The 11,388-nt window shown below is 34.0% G+C and overlaps 1 protein-coding gene across 19 annotated transcripts in view; it reads left to right on the top strand.

Annotated features, from left to right (window-relative positions):
- The window catches only part of si:dkey-192p21.6, an 87,078-nt gene that overhangs the window by 494 nt on the left and 75,196 nt on the right, over positions 1-11,388 (top strand). For 2 of the 19 annotated variants that reach the window (XM_073919786.1, XM_068212896.1), the window contains exons 1-5: positions 181-329; positions 1,538-1,579; positions 1,673-1,767; positions 1,986-2,107; positions 4,683-4,801. In XM_073919786.1, the coding sequence (XP_073775887.1) occupies positions 1,687-1,767; positions 1,986-2,107; positions 4,683-4,801 (322 nt within the window). In that variant the 5' untranslated portion in view covers positions 181-329; positions 1,538-1,579; positions 1,673-1,686. The other 17 variants (XM_073919791.1, XM_073919790.1, XM_073919789.1 and 14 more) reach the window with 17 other exon arrangements.

The following is an 11,388-nucleotide window of genomic DNA, read 5'->3' as shown; positions in this document are numbered from 1 at the left end:
CGCTGATGTTGTCTCGGTCAAGCGGCTGGAATGGATTTCAACCTGTGGCCAGAGCGTGAGTTTACGATTCCTACTATGGTGAAGGAACGTCTTATGAATATTAACTGCATTGCGTGATTGGATGCTCACCGGGAAACGTCACGACGCGCTATTTAATATTAATTTATGGGCCCTGTTTCTGCTGCCCTGCCAGAAGCCTGAGCGAAATAGAAGTGTTTGAACTGAAGAGGCCTGTGATGCAGTTGGGTGACTTCACACAGTGAGATAATAATTAAACCGTGAACAAACTTTAGCAGTAGAACTTATCGAGCATTCATGCAGGTCGTCAGGTGACAAAAACAGTGATTTCTTTTTGTCTTATACTGCCTTCAAAATGTATTGAGGATTTACTTTATTATATTTATATTATATTATATTATACTTAATAATATTGTATTTAGGGCTTACTATCTCATTTTAGAAATCAGCCATAACTAAGGTTTTCGTAATTAATACGAAAGGATATTTTAATGTACTGTGCCATAACAGCACTCGTATAACGTTAGCTATTTGAGTAACTTAATTGAAAAAAAAACAATTGTAATAGAAATCTGCAGATAAGTTGGTAATTTGTGACACAATTAAATGTACATTAAGGGTTGTTTATTTACATTAGATAAAAAAAACTAATATAAAAATGTCAAAAAGTCCTTATTAGGGTATAGTTCACCAAGAAAATTTGCCATTTAGTCACTCCTCTCATGTTCTGGACAAGTTTAATTTTTTTATTTTCTGTTAAACACAACACATAAGAAGATATTTTGTAGAATGTTGAAAACCTGTAACGATTGACATCAATTGGAAAATCAAATAGCCTAACGTTACTATGGGAGTCAGATTTCCTTATTTTCTTATTTGTTTGAATTAAATTTTTGTTTGGTTGAACTATTCCTTTAGGTGAAGTAATTAACCCAGGGTCTTATTTTTAAATCTACATTTATTCATCTCTAGAAGAGCAATTAGACGTAGAATTAGAAGTGCTAGGGATGTACTCACTTTTATACACACTGTAATAAAAGAGCATCACAGTTAAATAATATAATTAACATAAAAAGAGTACAAACATGATAAGCGATTGCTTTCACTTTTGCTTGTTTGCTTTTCCCCCCTATGGTTTTGTTTAAGAAGATTTTTTTTCTCTCAAGTTTAATTTTTTAAACACTAAAAACTTGTTTTAATCATGTGTTTTTATAATTTATGCCATTTATGAGTAAGAGGTATCATCTTCAAATGCACTTACATACAGATTTTATTTGTGTCCAACATTCCTTTGACTGCTCCCAGGCAACTAATCCCAGCCAATCTTTGGTCAATCTTCATGTAGAGTCTTATGGTAATAAAAATGTCCAACACATCTCAAAGATCACTGCAATCACATGTACAGTGATCTTTGAGCTCTCTTTATTTTCATTTGCACAAAAAGAGGTAAAAAGTAAAACAGAAGATTTGGAATTAACAATGAAGGCAGTCAATATCTTCGATGTTCTCTTGTTAGCAGGAAGTTTACTCCCAGCAGGGCTGTGTGAGACACATCATGAAGGTAAGTCATTTCGTAAGTGTGATAAAAAGTTGTTAAAATATGTATTCATAGTTAGAATACTGTGATTTCACTAGTTGTTTTGTCCTTTTTCAGTTTACAAGCTGAAAATGGACGAGGCGCTGATAAAATTCCATAATGAACTTCCGTACAACATTAGTGTTTACTACACCTCGGATTACTGTTATAAGGTATTTCAAAATTGTTTATTCTCTCCATAGTGACTTATGTGATTGTTTCACGCATTTTTCGTACCAAAAAGAGAGACACAAATATAAAACTGTTCTATTTAAAATACAGTATGTGCATTAAATGTTTACAGGTGTCTGCCCAAGTGGCCAAAAATTTTTTATATTAAATGAACATTAATTACATGTTGTTGAATCAAGTCTGTCCGATTCTTCTGCAGTGTCTTTATCAGCCTCTTGCCACTCTTGGAATTGGGCAGAGTAATATTTCTGTGATTGTAAGCACACAATTCAAATTGACTCTACAAATCACATCAATAGTTGGAACCGCCAATCTTTGCAGGTAAGAATCACCCTGAACTGAAGATTGGGAATTATGATTTGTTATTGTTTTTGAAAAAAAAATAGTGCTAAAATATATTACAATTAATTTCACATCCATAATAAAAGTGTGTTTTGACATAACGTGTGTTTGATGTGTATATTAATCTTGTATATATAAATACACATGCATGCATATGTTTGAGATATGTTTGTTTATATTTAGATATGTATATGATACAAATTACACATTAAATATACACATTACATATTAAAAATACATGTAAATATCTGTAACAAAATTGTTTTGTATAGCTTTGTTTCTTTGTACAGTATGTGAGCACTCTAAAAAACCCTGAGTTATTTATTTAACCCAGTGGTTAAGGTAAAAAATATTTGTTGCTTTGTTGGGTTATTTTTAACCCACCTATTTTAACTGAGTGTGCATCACATATACATAATAAATATATATATATAACACACACATATATATTATGTCAAACCAAACTTTTATTTTGCATGGGATTAATCACAATTAACCTTTGCCCAAAACTAGGAAAAATATAAATATAATTTATTGATTTGAATCAAAGCTGAATTTTGGGCATTATTACTCCAGTTTTTAGTGTTGGGGCAGCCTTAATGCTTAGAGTTGGTCTTGTGATCCAAAGGTTGCCGGTTCTTGTCCCGGGACTGACATGATCATAGTTGTGGAAAGTGAATATCCAACACCCTCCATACACACCTGAGGTGATTTTCTTGAACAAGGCACCAAACCCCCAACTTCTCTGGGTGTGTGTTCGTGGATAAAAGCATCTGCTTTAATGTAGGGTTAGGATGCATTATGTAAAAGTAAATGCTTAATAAATACAGTCTTAAATCTAAATGTAACAAGAGTAACTTGATACTTCAGAAATCATTCTAATCATTAATTATCAGTTGTTAATAACGCTCCTTATATTTTCAATATAGAAAACTGTTGTTGTTTTTTTGTTTGATATTTATTTTTATTGTTTTGTTTCATATTTTTGTTAAAACCATGTTTTACTTAAAATAAAAATGAAAGATAGTTGAATGACAAAATTTATTCAAAATGAAATGTTTTGCAATGCTATAATTGTTACTTTGGATCAGTTTAATGTGTTAAAAAGATTTTTTCGGCTGCTACTTTTGAATATATTTTATGGTTAATATATCATGGCTTTCACAAAAATTTAAAGCAGCACAGCTGTTTTCAATAAAAATATCATGAGAATTGTTTCTTGATCATACAAAAGGATGAATAAATCTGGAGTAATGGCTCCTGGAAAATCAGCTTTAAATCTGAAAAAAGTTTAAAATACCAAATAAAATGAAATTATTCACATACAGTAGAATTGCCAAAGTTATTTTAAATAATAGTAATATTTTACAACATTGCTTTTTTTGTATTTTTGATGTGATAAATACAATTTTGGAGCACAAAAGTACTTCTTTCAAAACTATTTCAAAACCCTAATGTTCTAAATATTTAACTAGTAGTGTCCACCTTGACTTGTGATTTAGTTAAATTTATTTTAAATAATTTTTTTTATACTAAGGTGTATTTAATAACCTTGTCTCTAAATCAGGTGCAGAAAGTCTTTATCTATAGAGCTCTAAAGCATCCGATTGCATTTGCAGTCATTGAGACTCTTTATGAGCATGTATTTGAATGTGACCTGTCTTTAGTGCTGGCCTTTGTAGAATATCTCACCGTGCATTGATCCTACTGCATTTTGGGGTTAACAAGCTGACACTGAAATAATGATGAAAAAGACCATTAAGACATCAAAGCGCCGCAGGCCATCTCACAGAACCCCAGCTGGGATGTTGGACAGAGGAAACCATAGCTGTATTTACAAACAACCTAGGCCTCAAACAGTCATCAAGATTTGGGCCGTTTTCAAATGGATTGTCGGGGAGTGTCTGATTTCCTAAGACAAGTCACAGTATCTCTCCCAATTCCAATGGCTGAGGTCCTGGGCTTCTTTAAGATCAATACAGAGGTCCCTTTCCAGACCGAGCTTTTATTGATTCACCTTCTTCTCCAAAGAACGTGCTGGCCACTATGTCATTCCCAGGACGATCAATAAAGGCTTATAGAGCCCATTTTGGGGGATGAAAAAAAAGGTGAAATGGGTTCAAAAGCTGGAGTTTTGCCTGTCAGCCTCTAGATGGCCCCCTTAGTCCTCTCATTGTTTTCGTTCACCCTCCGTGCTTTCTCAATAGACTCACTTATATACAATACGACTATAAAATACAAAATTACTTGTGATAAACTACATAAATCAACTTGATATGGTGTAAATACAAGATGATAGTTGATTTTTGGACTAGTTTGGATAAACAGTCATGTGCATCAGTTATCAAACAATTGATGGCTAACAAGAAGACAACAAATTCATAAATTTAAAAGTTCTGGTGATGATTTCTAACAAATGCTGTTAACAATATTTTAAAAACGAGAGTTTTTTTTAAACAAAGCATTAAAAATTCAATAACCTTCATGACCATAAGGATGTGATGGATGGATCAGTGTTTTATTACATGTTGATGACATTATTTCTCCTCCCTAGTCTGAGTCAGACATTTGAGGAAGCTGGCCATTATTCTCTGTGGATGAGGAAGCAGGGCTTGCTAAAGGATGTAACCTGCTCTCTCACTGTGGACAGGAGTCCAAATAACGCATACCTGCGTAAGTATATTGAACTGAACATTAAATAAGTCACCCAAACATACATTGTGTTCCAAAGTTCAGCAGGCAAGAGCCTCTCTCACATCCCTGGAGTCAGATGAGACCGTATTGATCCGATGAACTGCTTGTTTCTTGAAAAAAAAAAGCTCAAAGAAAAGCTTTTCTGCCATGTTTGTTTTCGAAGATGCCCCTGGAGGGGAGCATTGTGGGAAATACATTAGAGGAACGTGAAGGATTAAAGCATAATGGGGTTTTGAAAGCACCACGCTACATAATGTGCAGTCTACTTTGCAATAGTGCAGATTATGTTGTAGATCAGACTTTTAAGGGCAAGTAGCCATTATCTGCCAGATATATGGCCAGTGTGACTAAACCTCGGCTATATGATGAGCTTCCATTAGCCGGACTGGATGGTGATTACACTCCAGCTCCAATGGGCTCTTACATTTTAAGTGATGGTGCTGGTGATCCGCAGATGTTAAGACGAAGCGATGAGGGGACGGTGGAAAAAAAAGCTCACTGTTTTTAATTGAATTGCACTGTCCAGAATGATCATGCTAGGGATTTGTTATTCTAGACTGTTATTTTAAGCCTATCTTGGTATGGAAATATAAACTCTGACCTCAGCCTTGTAAATTATGGAGGCATTCAGTAACTGGTCTGCTTAAACTCAATTCACTTTCAATCTAAGCTGAGCAAATTAGAGTAGCCTAAAGGTTGCTGATTTTCAACTTAAGCAATTAGTGTTTTACTCTGTAATTAGAGCAGATCATTTACTGAGGATCATTAGACAGTGATGATCGGCATTAACTTTATTATGTTTCAGTACAAATATATGCATGACCTTAATTGTCCTCATGGCTGTTTTCAAAGGTTTAAATATTTTGATGACAGCAAGAGATTTCAATACTTTTGATACCCCTAAATGAAATAAAAATCTATATTTGCTTATATTATACTTATAAACTAAACATAAATATGTTTAGTTAATGTATTTTCATTTATACAGAATTGAATTTGTGTTTAGCTATTTGTGATATTACTATGACAACATAATTTATAATTACATTTAATCAATTAGCAGATATTTTCACACAAGGACAACATTAAATGAAAGCAGCTAAGAAAACAATATGTAAACTTCCCCCACTTAATTTAAAGCTTGATTGATTTCTTTGAGAATCTTGCATCCATGCGGGTTCCGGTGCATTCCAGTATTTGTGATTATTGGGATGCAGTTTAACAGTGAAAATCGAACTTCTTCCACTTTTCCAAATGATCAACTAGAAGTTATTATGTGTTGCTCTTACAACTGGGATTGACGACAAGTCTTTTGTCAGGTAGTGTATATTTACATTGTAATTATTATATAGTGAGATTATTGTCTGCACAAGAAGTCTAACAGTAGCCAGTGCTCCATACAGAGATCTGATCTGATCATCATTCAGTCTGTATGGAATAACATGAAGAAACAATAGAAACTGAGACAAACTAAATCCAGAAGAACTTTGGCAACATCTCTATGATGCTTCAAAAAACCTTCTAGCAAAGCTACCTTCTCGCTGGCAACCAATCAAGCTCTTCTCCCTTTTAATGTGAAGTACATATGAGGCATCATGACTAATTAGACGATTTAACAGTACACTATTCTTAAGTAGGCAGAGTCCTGGACACACAAGCTGCGTTTATTTATCTCAGGGCCTGTTTACCCAGCCTCCTGAACTCAGTCGTCACTATAGTATCATCACGGCTTCACTGTTTTCCCTCATGTCATCAAGTGTGTTCACACTTTGATCAAATGCTCCACTCTGTGTTTGTTTTTCCACAAAAGGCCTCCGCTGTCCCATCGAACAGCGATGGCTTGAGATCACCGGGTGCAACATGTCCATTTGATTAACCGCAATATTCTGCATGAGGCTGTTGTTCATGTTTTGATTATAAAAGATGATAAACGGTGGGCTTCCAATTTAAGCCTTATGTAAGCGTTATGTAACAATGTTGAACTCAATTAGTTTTTTACGGACAGCGAAAAAGTATATCAAAGTTCGCTGGTCTCACTTTCAGCGAGGGTTTTGAACTTTTGAAAAAGGACAATTGACTGCAAATAGTTTCACATCTACATGCGCATTTCATTGTGTGCATATACAAAAAGTTATTTGTGATAATATAAAGATAATATGTTTCTAATATTAAACTACAAGCTTTTATGTTGTTATCACAGTAAAGCCAAAGCAACCTGCATGTGTCACATTTTCCCCTCATTAAACTATACACTGTATGTATACTAGTGTTTTATTTTTTGTATCATAAATATCCCATGATTTCCGAACAAAAAAAAAAGATTCAAAATGAATAATATACAGGTATTTGCCAAAGAATTTGAATATCGAGGGATATGTCCAAAGCTACTTATAGTTCAAGTTAAGTCAAGCTGTATTGTCATTCTACTACATCTGTGGACATACCGAGGAACCAAATGTTGTGTCTTGCAGGACAACGGTGCTACATAAACTAATCATAAATACAAACACAACACTAGTCATTAGAGCTGTTTTAAAACACCCATGCACATACAGTTGAAGTCAGAGTTATTAGCTCCTCTGAATTATTCGCCCCCAATTTTTTCCCCAATTTCTATTTAACAGAGAGCAGATTTTTTCAACGCATTTCTAAACATAATAGTTTTAATAACTCATCTCTAATAATGGATTTATTTTATCTTTGCCATGATGATAGTAAACAATATTTTACTAGATATTTTTAAGAGACTTCTATACAGCTTAAAGTGACATTTAAAGGCTTAACTAGGTTAATTAGGTTAACCAGGCAAGTTAGGGTAATTAGGGAAGTCATTGTATAACGATGGTTTGTTCTGCAGACTTTCTGAAAAAAAAATAGCTTAAAGGAGCTTATAATTTTATCCCTAAAATGGTTTTTTAAAAATTAAAAACTGCTTTCATTCTAGCCAAAATAAAACAAATAACTTTCTCAAGAAGAGAAAAAATTATCAGAAATACTGTGAAAATGTCCTTGCTCTGTTAAACATCATTTGAGAAATATTTAAAAAAGAAAGACAAATTCAAAGGGGAGCTAATAATTCTGACATCAACTGAATACTATTAGATACTTAACTATACACATGAGACAGGCTATACAAGTACTTTTACATGAGACTGAACAATGTTGTGCAGGATATGTGGAGAGAGCTATTAAAAGTGAATATTGTGCAAAAGAGGTATTTAAGGTTTAATATTGTGGAAAACAGTCATTTAAGGTTGACACACGCAGTGCAACATGATTGTGGTACATTTATAGTAGAAATCTATTTCATTATTGAGTTCTTGTAAAAAGGAGTTTAGAAAAAGTGTCAGGTGCATAAGAGAGTAGAGTGTTTTTACAGCTCAAGCCCACTCACAATGTTTTCAAGAGACATGGAGTGATTAAGAGTGTCTATAGTCTAAATGTGCTACCTGGTGCAAGAGTTAGAGAGATGAGAGGATGTCTTTTCTACAGGTGGTTTGTGAAGCCCACTCACTTGTACTGTATGCACTTGTAACAGCCTGTGGGAAGAAGTTGTTTAATAGTCTAGCCGAGCAGGCTCTATTACTTCGAGACTTTCTTCCTGGTGGCAGCAGCTAGAAGAGACTGTGGAAGGGATGGGTAGAGTCTTTCACTATACTGCTAGCTTTTCTGGAGCACCGTGAGAGGATGTTATCAGCATTGAGGAGGTATTCAGCGATTTAACCAAAAGAGGCAATACATAAAAGTGCTGCTAGTTTTTAAAAGTAACCTGTTTGTGCCCAGAGAATTTAGTGCTAGAGAAGTAAGGGGGGTTTTGAGAGAGAGAGGAGAGAAAGAAAATGCTTCTCATTCGTGGTTTAGGTATTGTTCACCATGGTCAGTGGCAGTTCTGGTTTGAATGACGCTCTGGGTGAACCCCCCATATTCACCCCCTCATACCCCCTTAAAAATAAAATGAGACACTATATGGTTGCACATGTAATTGACTCATACAAACAATTCAGATAGCATACAAACTGAAATTGTAAAATTTTTTCACTACATCTGAACCTATCTTGTCTTTTTGCTGCAAAGTCATCAATTATAATGTCGTATAACCAATTAAAGTAATCCAAACCCAGGGCATTGCTAGACATAAAGCTCGCCTCTCCCCTACCACAAATAAATATATTTATTTTCAATAAATATAGTAATTTATTTATATTTATTATTTTAAAAAATATTATTAACTGGAAAACAATGTAAAGACGCAACTGTAGTGATATGCTAAGATCATTTAAGAGATCTTTTGCATGAATATTAATTATGACAATTCTATAGAATGTGGAAAAAATGTTTTATGAGATTATCTGTTGTCTTAGACCCAACACATGACAAAGAATTAATGTTATTAAGTCTTACCTCCATGACTTATTATCCCTCCTTTCTGCTTTATAGCCATGCTTAGTTAAAATAAGATCATCATCATATTATATAAACTTTAGTTTTGTCGACTTCCAAATTTCACTGTGTGACGACACCTCTGCATAAAATGGTCTTCCCACACCAATGTTTATTAAACAAAAAACATTTAAAATGTTATAAAATAAAATAATACATAAATACATTTAAATGATATGCAGTTCATTTAAAAATTAATGTGATATATATTAATGTACAGTACACAAAATGTCATTTTTCAACAATTTATTTTTAAAACAAGTTATGTTTAACAGAGCAAGGAAATTGTTCACAGTATTACAATTGGTTTTGTTTATATAGTCTTATTTTTCTTTTAAAAATTAGCATTATAATCTTGCAAAACACTAGCAAAATATTGTGTACTGTCACCATGGTAAAGACAAAAGAAATGAATTATTAAATGTGTTAAACAGCACCTGGGAACCATTAAATAAAGTGAAAACTTCACATGAGGGCTAATAATTTTGCCTTTTACTGAAAATAATTAAAAACAATAGACAACACTGAAGTTAACGTCACTATATGTTATTATTAAATAATTAAAAAAATGTTGAATTCAATATAATTTTATGTGATATGAAAAAAGTCTATCATCTTCATCTCTTTTCAGTCTGATTTTAGTTTTATCTCGCAGTAACCGCTGCATCAATTCTGTATAGCTTCCAGAAACTGGGAATATGACACATCTCCGCTTCCTGTTTTACACCTTCCCCTCAGCAGTCAGTCAGTGTCATGGAGGACAGCCTCTGGCAGCCGATATGATCCATTCTATCATACCCTGTGAAAATATTGCCTCAGTGCATGGCCTTATTGGAGACCCAGGGCTAGGGTTTCATAGATTGATTGCACGCCTATAGACTGGTTTCAGATTACATGAAAGGACACTGCTGGATTCTTGAGAGCTCCCTTGTGGCACAGCATGGGTGACAGAAGCTGCTGTTCGGAGCCAAGAATGCTTGTTTATAATCCTTTACTGAAATAAATTGTTTGGCACAAATATTTAAATTCAATTGTTCTAATGACGTATGCCTCTTTTTTCCTACCACAGAGAAGAGAAATTATAAAAATGTTTTTCTAATACATGTCAAATTGAATAGTACCAACGTTTAAAAAAAGATTCAAAAGAATTATATAATGGTTCCCTGTTACATCTTACATAATTGAAGTAATGCCTGGACATAATGATAGCAGTTGGTGTAAAGGAAACCTACATTTAATGCAGTATTTAAAAAAAGCTATAGATTGTTGGCTATTATTTTACACTATAAAAATATAGAATATAAACATACATTCATTCATTCATTCGTTCGTTTTCAACTGCTTTTCCGGGGCCGGGTCATGGGGGCAGCAGTCTTAGGCCCCGTTTACACTAATGCGTTTTAGTTTTAAAACGCTTAAGTTTTGCTACGGTTTTGACATCCATCCACACTACGCCGAAGTTTTCGAGCGCCAAAAACGGAGCATTTTGGAAATGCTGGAGAGGCCGTTTTCATTCTAAAACACTGCTGCTCCATCTCAGTGTGGATGGGGGAAAACAGAGACATCTGTAAACGGAGGCGGGGTTGCCGACATTCGCCTCTCTGATTGAGGCTTTTCCCTCAATATTAAGTTGCCTACACACAGTTAAAGTTCCGCATCCTCTTCTTGTAAGTTCAGACTTTGCAAGTTTGATATGGAAAACAGACTCCCGAGGACATTGTTTCACTTTCTTAACAATAAAATAAAAACATGATGGAACTGCTATTTTCATTTTGATATTAATAATTAAACAGACAGCAGAAATGTTGTGCTGCATATATGAGCGTTATTTTCACTGTATGCGTATTCATAACAAGATGGAGCCTATAACATTACTGTCTCCTTTCATTTGAAATTACGAAACATGCCCTCTCTTTTACTGAATATCAGATTTAATAATCACTAATGGCCATTTTAAAAGTTTAACGTAAAAAAAGTTTATACATTATAGGAAATAAAGGCAAGCAATCAGTCAATATACAGAATGTACGTAGTTAGATTAATTATTAATTTATCTCTGCGCTCAGCCAAAACACGTTACCCGAGAACAAGTAATAGATTCAAAAGACGAAAGTCGAGGAAAATGT

This window comes from Danio rerio, chromosome 13 (assembly GCF_049306965.1).
Source record: "Danio rerio strain Tuebingen ecotype United States chromosome 13, GRCz12tu, whole genome shotgun sequence".
NCBI lineage: Eukaryota > Metazoa > Chordata > Actinopteri > Cypriniformes > Danionidae > Danio > Danio rerio.
This window is presented reverse-complemented; position numbering and strand designations above follow the sequence as displayed.